A 22029-nucleotide genomic window follows, 5' to 3' on the forward strand; every position below is an offset into this window, starting at 1 on the left:
AATTTTAAGGTCAAATACATTATATATTTTCCAGCTTTAATTAATATGATTATTTTTAAATTTAGACAAGTCCACAATGATTTTACTTAATATAGTTGAAAGTACAAAGGTCAAATTTTACCTTTATAACAGCAGCCAAACGCAAAATCGTTGCTTCACACCAAGGTCGTCCTATTAGTTGCAGCCCTATTGGAAGTCCCTGCTTATCATAACCAACCTAGGCAGACGCAGACAACAACATAAGACACGAGGAGTGGTTACGTTTATCATTTCCATACACACTTACAGGGACAGAAATGGCCGAGAATCCAAGAACATTTGCTGTCAATCCATATTTCATTAGGCTAGCTGAACAACACACACATATAATAATAATTAGACTCACATTCCATTTTGTTTGTATAAATAACAGATACATCTTTTCTTAAGTTAACTATGCACCTATAACCTCCAGATCCGATCACCACAAGCAAGTGCACTCAGGTGAATCTTAGGTGCAGTCATGCTGGACAATAACGCAATTAGATCATGAAAACAATCAACATATACATACATACATACATATAGTAGCTGCTGAGCTTATCATACCCTGTTGAAGGGGTCACAATAATGTCCACATTCTTGAAGATTTCCATGTGGTAATACATTAATCTCCGTCTGTAGCATATTAAATTATAATTATTTCTCTAGCTATAGAAATCATAATAAAGAATTTTTTTTTTACCTAAGACGTTGGGCAGCAACATAGTCTGAGCATGTGAATGACTGAATAACTGCCAAATTTATACGACTATCCAATGCAAGTTTCTGAAAGTTCCTGCATGAAAAACAAATAACCTATCATTCACCAAAAGTCCATTTTTAATGTTTATAGAATTCTGAAATCGTTTTACTTGTAAATTAAGACTACTATAGTAACATTAAAAATTATATTTCTCATTAAACTCAAAACAATTACAATAAAGTTGTGATTAACATGTTTGTAATTATACATAACAAAACACACATACCTTTCTAGGAATCGAGGCATTAATGAGCACAGGGCTTCACTACCATATGAAACGATATGTGCTATGCGCATCTTTTGAAGCTCTGGTATAGTAATCTCTACTATCTTGGACCACAGAGAAAGCAAATTATTGCAAGCTAGAAGAAGTAACATTTAAGTAGATATATAGAACTTCACACCCATGCATCTCTGATAATGAAGTAAGAACTTGTCCACATACACCAGATACGTCAGGCGAGTTTACATCATCAAACCACTGAAAGAGTGGTACACATAGACATATTTAGTACTCTTTAAGACCTTATTAGGTAAAAGTATAAATCTGTGTCCGTTTCAACTTAATTATATATCTTAACACAGTAATCGGCGAGGCATGGATTATTTGAGGACACGCCGGAGCAATTAAGAACTATACCTTAGTCGCTGTAGCAATCGGCGAGGCATGGATTATGATGATAAGACGTAACGAATCTTCTAGTGCTGGATCGAGATGAAGAAAGATTTGAGTTTGTTTTTCATTTTTTGTAGTTTATTAATTATAATATATGACTTTAATAATCCTTATATATATATTAACTAATTTTAAAAATTTAAAGAAGATGGAACCTCTAAAAGAAGTGCTGACGTATGAAAAGATTAACAAACCTGAGCTTGCTGAGGCTAAAGTTCCTTTGTTTCTTCGGGCTTTGCAAACTCTTCCTCGGTTTGAGGTTCACAATTTGCATCTGAAAGAAGTTGTTTTAAGGATGCAATGGTTTCTTTTAGTCCTTCACATTCAATTATCTTGCAAAAATCAAAAATATTGATACATCAGAAAACAAAGAATATCAAAAGGCAACAGAAATCTGCAATGGACATTTAAGATTGTACTTTTTGGTTGAGCTGTTCTTGTATTAGTCGATGCTCCTCGGTTTTCACATGTTAATCAAAATGATATAACATCAATGCAATAATAATAAACATAATCATCGAAATTCACAAAATTGAAGAACATTTGGTAAAACAACAAATAAATAATCGACCCTAAGAAGAATAAGGAACACGATTTAGAGTTTATGTCAAAACAAAAATAAAGATAAAAGGCACTTATCGAACATAATTTCATACATTATGAAATCGAAGAATAAACAATGGTGAGATGCTGCTTGTTAATCAATTCATGCCTAAATACATACTGAAATCGATTTAGGGTTTATATAAATAATTAACGAACACCGAATCATATGAGAAAGTAAGAACTATAACATACCAGCCTGAGGTCCAAAGACTGGTGTACCAAAAGGGTTGTCGGCGGGACCAGTGGTGGAATCAGGTGAGAAAAAGGGGGTGGCAGTGGCAGTGGCGGTTGCGGCTGCAACATCGGAGACGAAGGTAGCTGAAGAATGATTTAACAGATGAATCGGACCAGTGTAAAATCCAGTGAGAAAAAAGGGGTGGCGGTGGCGGGTGCAGCTGCAACACCTGAGACAAAGTAATTAAGCTGGAGGATGATTTAGGGTTTGTATGAAAGAAGGCGTTTAGATTGAATCGGGCCTGTTATAGGAAATGGGTTTGTAAATGGATATTGGTGAGAGGCGGGAATGGGAGACTGATGATGGGTTAAATGAAAGACATGTGGCATAAAGAAAGGTTTATTTATTTAGTAGTATAGATTGATTTCATAACATAACTGAATTACATTGTTGGTCCACTGGTTAGAACATGTTTGTATTACGCACGAGACCCGGGTTTCAGGTCAAACGATTTTTAAACATATATTTTTATATATTAATAATCAATGTAATTCAAAAACTACCAATATATAAATATATTAAAAACCAAAGCAAATTGGATGTCCTTCCCTAGAGCAGTTGGTTAACACACTAAACTCGTAAACCTTGTATTATTAAATATCAATTTATTAATTATTAATTAATCATTTAATCAATTAAAAAATCAAAATAAATTTATAAAAACCTTTTTTTAAATTAAATAAAAATTATGTAAATTAATTATAAATTATATCTCACCATTTCACATTTAAAAACCAAGTTTCTCGTTTTCATAAACCGTAACTAAAAATCGTTTAATAAATGTAAAGTAAACTTTAAATTTCTAAAAATCGTTTCGTCAACGCAATAATTTTAATTATAGCTTATAATCAATAATTCAAGTATTTCGAACGTTTAAACTTCACTTCCTCGCCGATAAAATACTTAACCAAATGGCCGTTAAAACATAAATAATAATATAATAATCTAAGAGCTATAGAATTAGTAATAAATTATAATAAAATAATTACTAACTTCTAAATTTATTCCTACAATTAATCAACCTGAAAATTCCGATAGAGTAGTCGTTAAATGTCGTGTTTATTCTTATTTATAGTTCGGTTGGATCATTTGCTTTGGGTTTCTTGACACAATTCATTTATTCTTAGTCTTTTCGCTTCAATTGCAAAGGTGAGTTCCTCACACCCCCTTTTTAACGCTTTTACTTTTGGGGGTAGCATATATATCCTATTAAACGCAAATCGATTTTATACTCAACTATTAAACTGCAATTCATATTGTGGACTTGTGTGTTATATGTGCTTACTTGATTATGTGCTCAGCAAGTGGTTGCTTCAATAAGTATGATCATACGCCCCCCTTTGCACTCAGGACCATTTTGCTATGAGTGGAAAAGGGACCCCTGATCCGAGTATGTTGGTTGTTGCCAACTAGAAAGGACATTGCATGCGAAGTAGTTTAATTATCACAATTTTCATGGAATTGCAAGGTTTTTATGTAATTATTCAAACTTGTGGGAAACTCACCAACTATTAAGTTAGTTGACCATATTTTATATATATGTTACAAGTACTATCATTAGAGGCTGAAGATGAGAAGACACCTAGAATCATAGGTTATTTAATAAACAAAATTATCGTATTTGATTGTATTTTTTATTTGTATTGTTACCTTCAAACATTGTGTTATTTGATGCTTAAATGAATTAATATTATTATTGCCACCCAATAGTGTCACGTGTGTTTGAACAATCTGTACGTCACACTCGGGCGTGTTACAAAAAGGTTTTTACAAAAGGTTTTTAACATATTTTATATATATGTTACAAGTACTATCATTAAAAAGGTGTTACAAAAAGGTTTTTAAAAATTACAAAGAAAGCTGCTCTGACCTGGGTTCGAACCCGGGTCCCTTAGCCAATAGCCAAGTGACTTAGCCATTGGACCAACGTGTTTAGTTGTTAACCTTACAGAAACAATTGTATAAATATAAACTCTAATGTTCATCTTCTTCATCATAAACCCTGGCATTCTAATTCTCATAACCAGTCCATGTATGCCCATGATAGGTTAGGGGTTTTGTTTCTCATTAAAATAAGATTCAAAATCATGTAACAGTTACCTGGTATTGTATTGATTTGACGGAGAACCATGGTTTGGCCGGAGACAGATTGGGTGAAAGATTATGCCTTACAAAGAGTGTATTATGCTATTTTGATGATTGGGACAAGTTTAGTTGAAGATTAGGGTCTTATTTATAGGTCTAATTGAAACGTACAATGTTAATTAATCGTTCTTGGAGTTTTAAAGTATTCCGGCGGTTATGGGTCGAAATCGCGAATTATTAGGTGTTGTTATGAGTTACTATTGACGTTTATGATGTTTTCGTTAGGGTCTAAATGAGTTACGACCCATTAATTGGGTTTAAACGCGTTTTTAATGGGGTTTGGGTGTTGCCGGCGATGCTGGGCTTCGCCGAAATAGTGCTGCCGGAAAAAAGATGTTACATGGGAAGGGTCGGGTGGGCTGATTATAATATTATAATTTGAATATGATTTACACAAATGACCCTTGAAGTTTTGATCTCTTTTTAAATCAGGAATTAAATAAAGTTACAAATTAAACCCTTTAACTTTGAAATGTTATAAAATGTGAAATAAATGTTTAAATACCTGGATAATTTTTATGTTACACCCGTTTAGTTTGTAACTCGATTAAATTTAATAAAACTTTACACAAAAACGTTAATCCCGGAAATTTAGTTTATTGAACTAAATGAATAGAAAACGAACGAACAATAATCGTAAATCATCAGGAATATTATATAAATGATGAACAACGAACTAGAATACATTGAAACGATGAAACGAGTCAGTTTAACGATTACGAGTACAAATTCAAATAACAATTAACGAATGCCACATAAATACATGAAACGAACATGAGATATATATCTATTTATTAACAAAACCCGAAAATTTAAATTGGGTCGGGTTTACGGGTTTGAAAAATAACGAATGTTACATTATGCTTCTTGAAATTGTTCTCATCAAATGTTTTTTAAAAAGGGAAAATAAAAATGGTCCGTTTAGATGGGGATAATGAGCTAAGGGTACGGGTACACATGTTTCATATCGGTAGCGAATTTCCTCCCGTGTGTGTGTGAGTTGGCCTTATATTTAATACACATACTATTTTATATATATATATATATATATATATATATATATATATATATGCACATTTCATATGAGTGATTTTGAGTGTAACCAATATGTTCATGATATCTAGAACTTGTTTGTCATATGCATGTCGAGATCTTAATACCACCACCTGTATGGAGAATTAGGACTGTAGAAACCCATATATACTGGCTATTACTTAAATAATACTCTGTATCCTACATTTTCCCCTAGGAGCCAAGTTTGAGTCTTTTCCCTTTCATTTTCTAAACCCTACATTACAAGTCGTGTTAGCCTTAGCCTTTTATTTAACCATGCATGATAAAACCCGGTATATTAGAGTTGTATATAATTTATTTGTTAAGTATAGTACACAATGTACGCATGTCTCGAGTTAGTTGGTTTTATGTATTAATTCTGCTTTAAAAAAATGTGAAAATCAGAAAAACTAAAAGAAAAGCCACTGTATAAAGTTAGTGTTGGTTGTAATAATAGTCAGTGAGTAGTTTTGATTGTTTGTTTAGTTGTTTGGGTTTCATCCACCATAAGTCATTAAATAATTCCTATTCCATACCCGAACCTAAGCCATAACAAAACCCTTAGTCATGTTCTTTATGCAACCGGTGGTTAACGATTGGAGATATGATTGGCTTGCAAGCTTATTACTTTATGTTCATACTTGGTATAGAGGGTAGGGAGATACTAGCACATTTTTTGCTAGTCTAGGTATTATACCGAGAGGAGAGATATATTTTTGAGGGGTGTGATCATGTGTGCCTTAACCGAAAACAAAGTACACTTATTTGGGAAATTCCATTATTCTAAAAATGTATCGTTAAATTTGTTTGTTGAGTTGTCAATCTTGACAACATAAGTCTTGGGAATTGGGTATGGCCTTAGACCTAACTAGTATTAATGATGATAATTGATGAAACATTGATTGAGGTGAATATGTTGCATAAGAGTTTTCTTGAGGAAAGAAAATAATAGTGTGGGGATGTGAAGAGTAGGCGTTAGAATGCGACTAATTGTTAATAATATTGCATTTTAATTAAATATTTGTTGGAACACAATTATATTGAGTGGTTTTTATATTTTGCAGGTTTCAAGTGACGACGGTCTATAACGATCAAGTAATCAAAGAAATAATACAAAGAGACTTTTATGTTTATATCAGAGGTCAATGATTGAGTAAATGATTAATCATGTAAAGAAATTAATATAATTGTTAGAGTGCAGCTAGCAAATTAAAGAAAAGTCATGAAAGAATTATAAAGAACCTTCAACGTATATTTGGTGTATGGAAATAATGAAAGAAAAAGTCAACAGCGCACCATACAATATTCTAACTGGGCTTAATACATAAAATTAGTTATAGTTGGATTTGGAGTCAATGGAAGGAAGCTCACATCTCAAATAAAAGAAAACAGAGAGTGCAAGGTCTTGAGAGATATTTTTATGGCAGTAGGGCATAAGGCAGAAAGGAAGCAGCCGGCCTAGGGATGCGTGTCACGTAAATCAAGAAGCAATAACCATGATGAGGCAGGGCTAATCTTGTTGTAACTTTCTCCGGGTGAATAGTTCATATAGGTTTAGCACTCAATTTTGTTTGTTTATGTATTGGATTTGTTTATGTGATGAAAAGCATTTAACAAATTGAAGTATTAGTTAATTAAACAGTTTGCTAGTGTTTTGAGTTCTTTCTCTACAACCACATTCGGTTGATGACAAAACCTAGAAGCCAGTTCGGTGACTAAAGGGGTTGACCTTGATACTAGTAAACTGGTAATTGAATTGTATAGGTTTGATAACAAAAGCCTGTCTCAATAGCTACTTTAACTAATTTCCAGAACTATGTTTGCGTGGTTCCCAATTAATTAAACGAGTTTTGTGTGAAACCTGAAACCTGAAGGAAGTTGCATTTTTCTTAAATTGTTTTTAAAATCAATCTTTTAAGTTTCGTGTACCATCGTTTGTCCACCTTAGTTAGTTAAATTTATATTAAAAATCAAACCAACTTTGAAATACTAACCACATGCTTCTCGTGGATACGTTACCTTATTTACTCTATCTATATAGTTTAATTAGGTTTTTGCATGACTTAAACGATGGTCATCAGTGTCGAATGAAAATTTGTTAGTCTTAAAAACATGAACTATATGAGATAAAGAATTGAGAATAAAAAAACAATTTTTCTAACAAACACACTTGATGTTCGATTGGTATTACTAACTAATCATATGCAGAGTCGTCAACAAACGAATTAATAACATAAATGAAAACACCGAAAGGAAGAAGAGTGTGAAACGGCATTACCTTGAGGTACATAAAGGGTTCGAAAGCCTAAAAAATAGCAAAGCGAAGAAGAAGATGGTGTAGGGTTTCGACGTGAAGGAGAAGGTGTGACGACGAATGAACTGGGATTTTTTATTGTTGTTATTTTTATATTAATTTGACAAAAACCTAAATAATCTGCTATCTAAATAAAATACCTGGGATTGAAACATCAAATATAAGTTAATTGACCTAATTAGAATAAAGTTTTACACCAGTGACCTAATTGAAATATTTCTAAAAGTTGGTTATTATTTTGTGAGATAATCCCAAAACTCAAGAGATCATTATATGAGAAATTTGGTCATATTCAATGCAATCAACTAAGCAACCATCTTGTAAATGAAGGGTACAAATATGATGTAATTAGCCCACATGTCTACCGAATTTCAGTATAATAGTATAATAGCAGTTGATGTCGTTCTAAACATCATTGGATCTCATGAAAAGATAGGAAAAAACTATTGAGCTACTGAAGAGAATCTGAAATGAAAGACCTTGAGACGATGAAATTATATCTTTGTATGCAGTTCGACTTTTTATGCAATATTGGTATATTAGTCCATTAGTTAAACTACACCTTTGTGAACACGCTTTACGTACTATGGGCTATAGTTGTTCAATAAACGCTGAGCATATTCATGTTTTATGAGGTCCGAACATCACCTTTTGTCCTATAGCATACCTGTGAGGTTATAACTCACCAAGTTTATGTTTTTCTTACATTTCACAGCCCGATCTATCATCCTATCAGTTTGCATGTCGAAACCGACTAAAAACTTAACCAGTTAAACTGAAACCTACCTTTTGCTTCGGGTTCGGTTTGGATCTGAGACGACTCGAGGATCTGGACATGATTCTTGTTATTTGAAGACACTATGAGCACCAAGTTCTTCCTTACTTTAACCTGGATTTTGATTCGGGTCTTGAGAGAGTATGTGTGTTCTATGGTGTGTGTGAAAGTGTGTGGAGAGAAAGAAAATGGTGAAAGGGTGGAGGGGTTGGGTTTATATAGGGGGTTATGGGCCCCACAACCCACTCACACTTCCAAGTCCAAATATTATCCAAACACTAAACACACGACTAACTTAACGACACACACGCAACAAAAAAATTCTCTTTTATTGTAATCTCGTAATACGGATGTTACAATCGCGTAGCCCGATGGGGTTGTGTGCATAATCCCATGTGATAGTTGTTAATACACTTATCTTGTGTGCATAATCCCATGTGATAGTTGTTAATACATCTTGTATGATCACTAGATCTTGAGATCTATTCGGAAGAACCAACTAGCATCTTGTAACGAATCAAACATATCGTCAATCTATGGCAACAGATATTCTTCACCGTAAGCTTATCCACTCGCGGTTATCTATACACATTCTCATACTTCCGTCTTTCTTCCTCACGAACATCACCGGTACACCCCACCAGGAAAACACTCGGTCTTATAAAACTTTTATCAAGGAGTTCTTGAAGTTGGGACATTAACTCTTCCATGTCGGATGGCGCCAGACAGTAAGGCGCTTTCGCGACGGGCTGTGCTCCTGGTATTAGCTCAATTTGAAATTCTACCTCTCGTTCTGGTGGTAACCCCGGAAGGTACTCTGGGAACACTTCTGGATAGTCATGAACTATAGGAACGTCTTTCAATCCTTTTATCTCAGCCGTATCCTTGACAACATACGCCAGGTAGGCACTGTACCCTCGCCTTATCAAACCTTCGGCTTTTATCATCCAAATGACGTTAAGCCCTAAACTTTTTTTATCACCGTACACCGTCGTCGTACCACCATCCAAAGATTTTGATCTTAACAATTCACTCTTACAGACTATCTAAGCCTTAAACTCAGACGGCTAATCCATTCCCAACTGCGTCGAGCCCTCTTAAGACCATAACATAACTAGTAGCAAGGAAATCACGTCCTTCTAGTTCTATTTTACAATTCTTAACCACTCACGAGATTTTAACTAAAGTACCACTAGTGATTTCTTCATAACAGTCTCACGTACATAACAACATTCTTCCTAGTGTTCTTCTTTCACACTCGCTACACCATGTAGCTTCATCCTTTTATGCCTTTTCAATTAGGATTCCTTGACAGTCACCCGTAATTCTCGATCATTTCTACCTTCTCAACATTCGCTTCATCACCCACGATCCCACAAGTTCTCTTATGGAGTCAACTATTGCCTGTCTACTACATGTTTAGCTCATTTCACTTGACTTGTCTCAGTTTCCTTCATGTTGCTTCCACTTGGATTCCCAATTTGGGTAGCCTTTAAATGCTTCTGCGAGCGTTGTTGGTATTGAAATGCGAAACAATTGAGCAACTCCTTTAATGTTTTTGGCTACAAGCTCCAAATGTGATCCTTCTTCGTTACTTCCTTCGGTTGGAATTCTACTTCTTTCGTATATCACGTTGTCAAACATTTCTTCAATAGGTGTCAGGTTGACACGTGTCCTACCGCAACATCCGGTACGACGTCCTCGTACTCGTCTCTTTACAACATTCGTCCTATCTTTTCTCTAAGGAACACAAACATTATCACTCTGGGAATTAGTTAGCACATGATTTGTAAGGTAAGTAGTTAATGACAGTGGCCAAGTGTAATTAACTCTTTACATTACTCCTCAGGTCCTACATACTTCCCTTTATGATTTCACTTGTGCTAGTTTCTACAACCCAATCATGCAAACATACAATTAACCTAGATTCTTATCCCTAGCATTTAATCTAGCATGCACACTTTCTTCTTTAGCAATTTAAGCTAGCATTTATACATTCTTATACTTTCATTTAACATGCATATACATACATTCTCAAATCTTTACATGAACTTAATCATGTACTTTACCGTTCTCGAGCTTGCTTGAGCGACACATGGCATTCTCGGACTGGTATCTTCCTTCTCTTCCTTCCTTAATTCCCATTCTCTATTCGAGTCTAAGCATTTAGGATGCTTATTTCTCTCGAACTTATGCTCTGATACCAACTTGTAAGGCCCCGTTCCCGGTAGTCTTACATTCGGTGTTGGATTTACTCATAAACATAGTTCTAAATCAGAGTTAATTAAAACTTTCGCGGAATAATTAAAACTTCATGCATTACATTACAAAACATCAAATCATGTCTTAACATACAAGTTGTCTTTTCGTAAATATTAACATAAAATAGTCATGACACTTCTTTATGGATGCCAGTCTCTTTAGCTCGGCCCATGTGTCCCTTCTCAAGCCAGCTGCCTCAACCTATTTGCCTGCGTGCATACTAAAAGTCAGCTACGCTGAGTTAGTTCTAGTTAATCAAATAACATACATTACATTCATACCATACTCATACGTGTCCGGAGATACGTATTCATACCTTATTTACTATCATTTCTTTCATACATACTTTACATACATGCTTACGCACTTACATACTTTCTTTCATAAAACCCTATGGTATACCATAAGCTATTCTATCTTAAACATCACAGATATTATAAGGGTCTGGTCCCTAACATCACAGATATTATAAGGGTCTAGTCCCTTCTGTCTCAGATATTATTAGGGTCTGGTCCCTTCTGTCTCGAATAACCATACCTGTCTCGTCACTCTATCATACATTCATTTTCATACATGCATACTATACATATCTTCTAGTCATGTATATACATATGTATACATATTCATTTGTATAAACATTCCATAATAACATTCAATACTTAGTCATACATATATCATACACATATCATACACTTACCACTTAAGGTAAGTGTATTAACAACTATCACATGGGATTATGCACACAACCCCGAAAACATAACAGATAAAGGGGCTAGGAACTCACTTGGAGTCGGTTTCTCTCGCCGTTGATGGTAGTGCCCTTCCTTAGTTGTGCACGGCTAACTGTACAATACATTACGCGTGTCAATTATCTGTTACTAGTATCTCTTATATCTATGCTAATGAAACCCTTAACTAACGGGGGTCATGGAATTTCGTATGGAAGAATTTCTCATGGAAGAATTTCTCTTCTCATGGAAGAATTTCACTTCTCATGGAGTTTCTCTTCTCATGGAAGAATTTCTCTTCTCATGGAAGAATTTCGCTCCTCATGGAGTTTCTCTTCTCATGGAAGAATTTCTCTTCTCAAGTGAAAAACCCATTTTTTACATCTCTTTTTTTTTGCCATTTTAAAGCTATTTTACTCCGTGACTCTTCCTTAGGACCCGATTTTTGGTTCTGGGTTGTACCAACTTTGTATACCCGTTATGAGGTCTGAACATCACCTTTTGTCCTATAACATACCTGTGAGGTTATAACTCACCAAGTTTATGTTTTTCTTACATTTCACAGCCCGATCTATCATCTTATCAGTTTGCATGTCGAAACCGACTAAAAACTTAACCATTTAAACTGAAACCTACCTTTTGCTTCGGGTTTGGTTTGGATCCGAGACGACTCGAGGATTTGGACGTGATTCTTGTTATTGAAGACACTTTGAGCACCATGATCTTCCTTACTTTAACCTGGATTTTGATTCGGGTCTTGAGAGAGTATGTGTGTTCTATGGTGTGTGTGAAAGTGTGTGGAGAGAAAGAAAATGGTGAAAGGGTGGAGGGGTTGGGTTTATATAGAGGGTTATGGGCCCCACAACCCACTCACACTTCCAAGTCTAAATATTATCCAAACACTAAACACACGACTAACTTAACGACACACACGCAACAAAAAAAATCTCTTTTATTATAATCTCGTAATACGGATGTTACAATCGCGTAGCCCGATGGTCTTTTGCTTGGGCTCATCGCGTAACGCGATGGGTTCCAGAATCCATATTTTTATTTTTTGTCCCTCGTCTTTGATAACTTGCCACTTCTTGATGATACTTCCATTTTCCAAAAATACTAAAACAACCCTTATGCGGCGATGCGAAGTGCAAAGTGTGCCATCAAAACGCCACATTACGCCCATCGCCCGAGTCTGAGTCCGTGCGTGTGCGCGTCGAGTGCTCCGCACCCTCCGCTAAGACTATGGAGAGTGATTAGCCACATAAGAATATTATTATAGAAACTTGCTTCCTTATAAAGAGCTTCCATTTCTTTTCTTGTTTCCATGTGGGATGAATGTTATCTTCCTTTATATATACCCATGTAGCATGCTCCCACTTTCTTCAATCTTTCTATGTGGGATAGAATTTCCTACTTCCTTAACATAAGATGCTTTGTTTTTCTTATTTTGTTTCTTTCTCTTTACTTGTTATAAGAATATTTTTAACCCCTCAACTTTCAAAGTTGACATTTTTAGTCCAAAATAATTATGGGATTTTCTAGGATGTTACACCGAAAGATGTTTTAATGTAAGTCGCACAATATACGGCTGCAAAAGAAGTTTGGGAAGCAATCAAGCAGTCAAAGTCAAATATCTTGCAGCCGAACTAGTTCATAAGGCACGTTTACAAACATTAAGAAGTGAACCAGAGGCTCCGAAGATGAAGTCAAATGAAACCGTAAGCGACTTTGCGAGAAAGTTAAGCAGTTTGCAAACCAAGTTTAAAACTCTTGGTGGTACTTTGAAAGATAAGGCACTTATGAGGAAATTGCTTATCTCGGTTCCAAATAAATTTCTACCAATTGTGGAATCTATCGAACTATATCAAGAGATAGACACGATGCCATTTGTAGAAGCGGTGGGAAGAATAAAGGCTTTTGAAGAACGTCTCAAAAGTCAAGACGAACCGGAAGATCATGATCAAGGAAAGCTCTTAATGACAAGTTCAAACAATTATAGAAGAGGTCGTGGTGATCAAAATCGTGGTAGAGGATGAGGCTCTTTCAGAGGAGGAAGAGGACGTGGAAGAAGTACGAGTCAAAGAAACAACAACAAAAACGACAAAAGTAAGCTCAAATGCTATGAATGTGGTGAATATGGTCACTTTGCATATGAATGCATAAGACAAAAAGACAAGGAGAAAGTAAAGGACCAAGAAGCCCATCTCATGTCGGAAGATGAAAAACCGATGCTGTTGTAAACGCAAGTCAAGAAAGCATAAGACTCTCGTTGAACTATATTTAGTTTAAGGGGGAGTGTTGAAAATATAAACTAAATATTAGAGGCCTTTTTAGTCATTTTAGAAAGTATAGTTTATGTCTAGTATGTATATTTATAAAGTCCAGGGGTCTAGTATATATGTAATTAGTATTTTGGTTATAAAAACCCAACAGATGTATGTAGTTTGATCGATCAATATACAAACAAGTTCATCAATTCAAGCGCAAGTTTATCAAATTCATTGTTGTGTTATTCTTCAATTGCAACCAGAATTGCTAACAATCAAATCTATATAAAGCACAATCTTATTCGAGTTACATGTTCACATACATGACGCATCAACACAATGGTTTTCGTGAGGTCCCCAAAACAGGTTACATGTTCACATACATGTTGAACTTAGAACAATACGATGTTAGTCGAGCGAGAGTGTGCGTGTGTGTACGATGATCTATCACATACAGGTTACATGCGGATCAGAAAAAACCAAGAAGTATTCATCGATTATCTATAAAGTCAATGCCATTTGCATAGCTTAGATCAGAGAAAAGTTGCATTACAGATGACACAACGAAGCATATTCTGCAAAAGCTTTCATGAATGTATGAGCCTTAGAAAGAAGAGAAATTAATGTTCGCCAAGTCAAGTGAAATTTATATGAATCAAATTGGAAGTTTATTTCTTCTATTTTGTCAGCTAAAGTAGAATTCAAATTATGATTCTTCATATTTCGAAAAACAAAAAGGTAGGAACCAACTGAATGATTTATATTCAAATTCTTCATGCATGTTTCAAAAAAAGTTTTAGGAATTCATGCAATTTGGGGAAAAATATTATGCATTTTATATCCACATTTTCTTATCAATTAGAAACAAGACCATTGCATTGTTTTATCTATAAGTATCAAAACGGATGAGTAAATTGCCAAAAGATGCCGTTTTTATAAAGTAGGTAAAATGAATTTGCGTCAAAACGTACAAACTATTTTAGAAATAGGTCCCATGGGTAGTTTAGTAGTTGCAACAACTATGGTACACTTCTGCAGATTTTAGATTATTCTAGTTACATTATGCTTTATTTTATTTGTATTTTTATCTAGAATAAACATACGACAACCCAAATTTAATTTTTTGGGTCCATGTTTCCTTTCATGTTTTGCAATACATCTAGGGGATGAAAAATAGACAAATATATTACATTTTTATGGAATAGCTTAATATGCATATGAACACGGGTTTTCCATAAAAATCTTATGAAATTATATTATACGCCCCTTGATGTTTCCGTAATTATCGTCAAGACCAATCTTGTTGGCCAGAAAATTCTTGTACCATGTTACAGACAGCTTTGGCGTCCGAGTTAAGGTTTGTCGGTCCACATAGTATAATCCGTACCTTGTATTGTAACCATTTGTCCATTCATAACTATCCAGAAATGACCATGCGAAATATCCACGTACATCTGCTCCATCTCTGTTATTTCAAACAACATTTCTTCATATCAATGCCACAATTCATAAAATATGTATATCAAGATTTCAGAGCCAACCTAATAGACTTGGCCAAAGAAGCAAGGTATTTGGAATGATATTCAATTCGCTTGACGTCATTAGTTAGCTCGCTAGCCCGTTGCTCGTGCACATCCGGTGAAGAGTACCCTGACAAGATGTGAATATAATTGAATTAAACAAGACAATATGTTGCTAAATAATGAAAACGGTGACTCTTAACCATTTTCAGTAATAAACATGGGTGTGTTATTGTATCGAATCTTGATAAGGTTAACAATCTCTTCCATGCCTCTAGGAACAACATATGATCCTTCCATCCCCGTCTGCTTTTGCAAATAAACAAAAATGTTGTTATGTCAACTAAAAAACATTATTAATTAAAAATTGCTATATCCTACAAGTTCACCAATTAGCACGCCATCACGCTCTACAGCCATCTCCACAAAACCTTCAATTGCATGGTTCCCGGTTGCAGAGCAATTAGCATTCGTACAATCCTTGACATATGAAGTTGAATAATGGTTGATGCCAATAAAATCAATGCTATTCTTCATAAGACTCTTTTCATTAGGGGAGAAACTTGGTAATTCATGACCAAGGTATTCCTTAAGTTCTTCCGGGTAGTCTCCAAATATCGAGGGATCAAGTGTCCTTTTTGATGATATAAAGTTGTTCAAAGATCATATAATTTGTCATGCATAAATGTTTAAAAAAGGTTAATGCTTACCAGCCAGAATGAAAAGCAAATGCCCTTTTGGCAGCTTGGTGATCAAGTTCACTATCAGTTAGTGGTTCATACATGCAACTATGAACAGTGACACCAGTGGAACCACCTTGTTTAGGCTGCACATACAAACCAAAAAGTCAAACTAACAAGTCTTAATATGTTCCGTTAAAACTTGAAGATTGACTTAAAACGTTGATTGATTGCCTGGAAATATTCATGATATAGCTTGGATGCCCTGCCATGGGCCAATAACAAGTTGTGCATAGCTATGATAGGCTCAACATCTGAATTTCCATTAAGACAGTTTCCAAAAGGCTCTGAACAACGCGATGGTGGAAAAATTCCCAATTCATAAGCCAATTCTGCGTATAATTTAGGTTCGTTTATGGTGATCCAATACTTCACCCGGTCCCCAAAAGTCTTAAAACAGATTTCCGCAAAATATATAAACTCTTCCCTGCCAAGTAAGCAAAAAATAAATAAATAAATAAATAAATAAAAAATAAATAAATAAAAAAATAAAAATAAGCTATCAAACATCTAAAGAGGTGATGATGCAATGGCGTTTAAAACATACTGCATTTCAGGGTTTAGCCAAGAACTATATCTGTCTTCAAGTTCTTGAGGGAGGTCTACATGGTGAATGGTCACAAATGGTTCAATTCCTGTTCATTTTAATCATGACCCATGGTTCATTTTAATCTTCAATCATCAATCAACCAAATACAGAATCTTAAAGCTGAAGCTGGTAGGCATAAATATTTCTAATATCAAATCATGGCACCTTTAAGAATCAGATTGTCAATGATCTTGTTATAGAACATGATGCCTGCAGGGTTGACTTCACCACACCTTCCTCCTGCTCAACAAAATATACGAACAAATTACACACAAAGTTGAGAAGATAATGCATGGAAGTAATTGTGGGATGGTAATATACTTGGAAGAATTCTAGCCCAAGATATGGAAAATCTGTATGCTTGTATGCCAAGGAAATGCATCAACTCAATATCTTTCTGAATTACAAAAGTCAAAACTTCAAAGAAAGAAAGTGATATAAAAAAAGTCAAGAAGATTGATAGATAAACAGTAATGAACCAACTCACTAAGAACATATGATAATGATCATCCGCAATGTCTCCATTCTCCTCACAACCTAATAAAAATGGAAATCAAAATCAGTATGTGGTATAAAGATTAAAGAACCAATAGTATATACTAACCCCCAGAGTGACAAAATGCATCCCAGTTGCTCATAGATTTTCCATCATCAAGATAAGCTCCTTCAACCTGTAAAACTTCAAGAGTTGAGTGACAAAGAGCTATAGTAATGAGCAAAAAATGGGACCAAGAGGGGAAGATGGACTTGGTAAGCAGAAGTGGCTGTTCCGAACAAAAACCCCGATGGAAAATCGGATCTTTTGATTTGCGCTTCGTCGTTTTCTTCAAATATGGATCCTCCATGGCCAAGAAATGGTGCAGAAGCATAAATGAGGAAGAAGAAGAGAGAAATGGTGGTTGCTTTCATTTTCATAATGGAACAGGAGAAATGGAGATGCATGTTGACCGATCAATACTTTTGAGCCGGTTCTTTGCTTTTTCTTTTAAATAGTTTATTTATATTCAACGTTTTAAGATAATTAAGATAGATCATATATTATTATTATTATTATACTAAAGCATAAGTGCATAACAGCGTATCCTTGAAATTAAAATATTATAATTTCAATTAAAACATGTGTATTAAGTTTAAGTGCATTTTGGTTGAAGTAACTATTATCGATATTATCAAGTAAGCAATTTCATTTTCAGTTATTTCAGTAATTTTAAGATTGTCCTCAAGAATCATTAACCCTCTCCTCCTTCTCTTAAGCCGGCCTTAAATAACATAAAGCAATAAAAGAAAAACTTTAAGTTTGCGTAGTAGTTAAATATATATAACATTCGTTTCTTATAAGCATGTCATACACATAATTACAATAGCTGTTAAATTTAATAAATTTTATTCATGGGTTGTTTTATTCGTTGATTCTTTTATTAATAAAAAATAAAGTTTTAATAATTGACAACTAAAAAATGATTTAACGAGGAACAACAATGATTACCTATCCAATTGGCAAACAGAAAAATCTATCAGAACCCACAGGACATAATACAATCAAATCCGTGCCATGTTAATGACACGTTCCCTAAATATTTGGCACAAATTCCCATATTTGAGCCCACCTTTAATTTTGGGGTTTTCTACAGTCACCCCATTTTTTGCTAAAACACCCACCAATACGTCGAGCTATACGGGGCGTATTGGTTGCTTTTTCTAGAAAAAACCACCAATTTTGTCTTATTATGTTTTTTGTCTTATTATCAGAAAGGGCATATGCTGCCTCTGATATGTATTTTTTAATTTATTATTTGTTATTATTAATATTATTATTTATTATTGTTATTAACATAACCGGGGTTCTAAACATCCGTTTGGATCGATCCAGCGGCATTAAGTTCGTTTTTACTTATATTATCATATCTCAAAGTTTCAGGTTCTAAAATGTCGCTGGAATCAATCCAATCGGATGTTTAGAACTCCGGTTATGTTAAATTAAACGTTTAAGCGAGCTGGTACTGACCAAAATCTGAACAGCGAGTCGGAAGTCGGGTTTTGGTCAGTAACCTTAAAATTTTGTTACAAAAATAAAAGTCTTCTAGACCGAAAGTCGGTTCCAACCAGAAGCATTAGAAATTGACTAGTCAAAGATGTTTGACTTTAGCCTATAGTTCCCGAAAATGCGATTTTTTGCCTTTTAAAGCGATTTTAAAGGTTTTTAATGAACATTTGGCATAATTGAAAATTATGAAATTATAAAATAAGTTAAACCAAGTTAAATACAAATAAATACAAGTTTTAAATAGTTCGAAAGATCCGAATTACGATCCCAAATCGGTTTAATGAATACAAATACGAAAAATCTGAGATGTTACAGTACCCTCATCGGAATTATAACAGTAATAATAATAATAATAAATTAAAAAAATATATCAAAAGCGGCGTATAGGGCTATACACCTCTTCTGATAATAAGACAAAAAACATAATAAAACAAATTTGGTGATTTTTTCTAGAAAACCAACCAATACGCCCCGTATGGGGCTATACGAGGCTTATTGGTGGGTGTTTTAATAAAAAGTGGGGTGTCCTTAGCAGGACCCTTAATTTTAGGGAAAATTCCCAAAATAGCCCTTTTTAGATAGAATATTCCCAAAATAGCCCTTTTTTCCTCAAAATAATTTAAGATTTGGACTGGGAAGACGCATTGGGAAAAGATAATAATAATGAGGGACCAGTCCAAATTCTGAAGGAAAGTAACGTAGCAGACAAGATATGGGAAAATAATGAAGGTAAAGTCCATATTATTTTGCAATCTTGGAGCAAAAGTCCAAAATTTTCCAAAACTTTTTCTTTCAAAAAACCATCTTGAGAGACTGTTTTTTTATGTTTCCTACATTTCCCGTCCATATTTTTAAATTCTTAAAAAAATATATTTTTTACAATTATAACCCTTAACCACCACCACCACCACCACCTTGAACCACAACCATCACGTCGGCCCCACCCCATCACCACCACCGAACCATCACCACCCCCACCCCATCACCTCCTCCCCCACCGCCTCCTGTTATTATTCATGGATACTCTAGTTTCCCATGCGGTGACTCAAGATCTCCGACGGGTGCGGCGGAGGACGGTGGCCGGAGAAACCTTTCAAAAAGAGCCATGAAAAGAAACATGGAAATGAGAATAGCAGTTGCAACAAGTCCAAACGACACCGCACTGACTGAGTTATCAAAGTTCCTCCAATGTTCATCATCTCCACCATTACCAACACCACTACTAGCAAGAGTACAACTCGTAATATGGCTGGTACTACAACTGCTTAGTGGAGCTACACTTGGAGGTGCTGTCTCCGATGCACGGAAACGTCGATGGAAGTTGAGTCCCCGTCCAGGGGATGCGCCGGGGACGGAAACGCCGGCGAAGCGCCGCCGAAACGTTTCCCGGCCGTTTCCGTAAAAAGGGGACGGGAGTTAATACGATTCCGGGATTTGGGGACGACAAGTTCAGAGTTTCCGAAACGTTTCGTTATTAGATCTGGGTTTTTTTTATTAAACTGTTGAACTTCCATAGATAATATTATATATATTAAAGTTTGACGGCACTCACGGCAGAAAACTTAAAAGTTAAAACCCTTTGGCTTCCTAAAGAATATTATAATTATATCATCTTTTTTCTTCATTGTTCACGTTACAAGTCATTCACTCACAGTGTGTTTATAATAATATAATATTATTATTCAATCTCCATTCTTCAAACATCATAATCGATTATTAATTTATGGCTTCTCAAAACACAACACAAGGAACATCATCTACTACTGTTTCGGTAGATGAACCACCTTTGGACTTATTTTTAATATATTTGTAATTTTTTATATTTTTTTGTTTGCCGTACCCGTATCTTAGATTTTTGATTTTTGCCGTTTCCCGTACCCGTAACGTCCCAGTATCCCGGTCCCGAACCCGTTCCCGGGCTACATAGGGTGCTGTTCTCATTATGTTTCTCTCTCATCACCAAAGAATGATGTACTTTGAAAGATATGTAGATTGAGAAATCTGAAGGAACCAAGATTCTGAATATAAGATTGTTTTTGTGTTTTGTTTGATGAGTTTTGGTTGTTGAAGGTGTTGTATAGGGGTAGCAAATGATGGGGTGGTGGCGGTGGTGGTTCGGTGGTGGTGATGGGGTGGGAGTGGTGGTGGTTTGGTGGTGGTGATGGGGTGGGGCCGACGTGATGGTGGTGGTTCAAGGTGGTGGTGGTGGTGGTTAAGGGTTATAATTGTAAAAAAATATATTTTTCTAAGAATTTGAAAATATGGACGGGAAAGATGGGAAACATAAAAAAACAGTCTCTCAATACGGTTTTTTTAAAGAAAAAGTTTTGAAAAAATTTGGACTTTTGCTCCAAGATTACAAAATAATATGGACTTTACCTTCATTATTTTCCCGTATCCCGTCTGCTAAGTTACTTTCCTTCAGAATTTGGACTGGTCCCTCATTATTATTATCTTTTCCCAATGCGTCTTTCCGGTCCAAATCTTAAATTATTTTGAGGAATCTTCTATCTAAAAAATGCTATTTTAGGAATTTTTCCTTAATTTTATTTTGTTGTACTTTGGATTAAAGTCAAAGACTCAAAAGTCTTTGAATGAAGCCTATATATTCTCTTGCCAAACTGCAGGAGACTACCAAGACAACCATTACTATCGAGTAAGGGTGGCAAATGGGTTGGGTTGAGTCAAAATGGGTCATGGGTCGGAACGGGTTAGGGTCGAAATGGGTTAGGGTTGGAATGAGTCAACTTAAAAAAGGGTTGTTTTGGTTTGGGTCGGAACGGGTTAGGGTCAAAAGGTTCGGGTCAGAATGGGTCCGGGTCGGAATGGGTCAAAACGAGTTTTTTTTTTTTAAGAACGAGGGCAACGGCGAAAACGCTTTGGTTTTTTTACATTTTTCGTTTTTGATTTATATTTTGAGTTATGATTTTTTTATTAATGAAACTGAAAAAACAGACCACAACGAAACAAAAGGTCGAAAACAAATCCGAAACTGACCAAAAGCAAACAAAAGAAACTGAAACCCAACTCGTCCAGTGCTCCGAAACCGACCAAAAATAAACAAAGGAAACCGAAACCCAACCCGTCCAGTGTGAAAACTCGTGTCGGCTCGAAACCTAAACCGAACTCGTTCCAATCCAAAACCCGTTTCAGCCCGAGGTTGCCACTTTTCCTTAAGACACTAACCCATATTGACCCATTTCTTTAAATTTGTCGACCCATTTTGACCCGAAAATAAGGTGGAATTTCAAGTGACCCATTTTGACCCATCTTATTAAAATCTATGACTCA

At 35.2% G+C, this 22029-nt stretch overlaps 1 protein-coding gene and 1 long non-coding RNA gene across 2 annotated transcripts; both read right to left on the bottom strand.

The window, feature by feature from the left end:
* Positions 1–620: 620 nt before the first annotated feature.
* LOC143531792 (uncharacterized) lies at positions 621–1134 on the bottom strand. The gene is made up of 3 exons (XR_013135086.1): positions 1011–1134; positions 725–817; positions 621–657 (listed from the first exon to the last, which is right to left on the bottom strand). It is a non-coding gene; the product is annotated as an uncharacterized LOC143531792 (long non-coding RNA).
* A 13905-nt stretch (positions 1135–15039) lies between these two features.
* Positions 15040–17609, bottom strand: LOC143531793 (beta-glucosidase 18-like). Its single transcript, XM_077027009.1, has 12 exons — positions 17442–17609; positions 17299–17365; positions 17182–17231; positions 17016–17091; positions 16860–16934; positions 16653–16740; positions 16280–16532; positions 16076–16191; positions 15747–15999; positions 15569–15671; positions 15387–15495; positions 15040–15310 (listed from the first exon to the last, which is right to left on the bottom strand). The coding sequence occupies exons 1-12, from the start codon at positions 17607–17609 to the stop codon at positions 15097–15099; spliced, it is 1572 nt and encodes a 523-aa protein (XP_076883124.1). The 3' UTR covers positions 15040–15096.
* Positions 17610–22029: the final 4420 nt, after the last annotated feature.

Source organism: Bidens hawaiensis, unplaced genomic scaffold, assembly GCF_021521415.1.
Source record: "Bidens hawaiensis isolate Kalapana, Puna unplaced genomic scaffold, B.hawaiensis_p1.1 tig00009253_1, whole genome shotgun sequence".
Classification (NCBI taxonomy): domain Eukaryota; kingdom Viridiplantae; phylum Streptophyta; class Magnoliopsida; order Asterales; family Asteraceae; genus Bidens; species Bidens hawaiensis.

What these genes read in the sequence shown, in the direction of transcription:
- LOC143531793 (XM_077027009.1), bottom strand. Translation starts at nt 17,609, where the DNA reads ATGAAAATGAAAGCAACCACCATTTCTCTCTTCTTCTTCCTCATTTAT. An exon ending in TGCATTTTGTCACTCTGGGG is followed by an intron (nt 17,232 to 17,298) that starts GTTAGTATATAC and finishes CATTTTTATTAG; the next exon opens with GTTGTGAGGAGAATGGAGAC. An exon ending in TGGCTAAACCCTGAAATGCA is followed by an intron (nt 16,533 to 16,652) that starts GTATGTTTTAAA and finishes CTTACTTGGCAG; the next exon opens with GGAAGAGTTTATATATTTTG.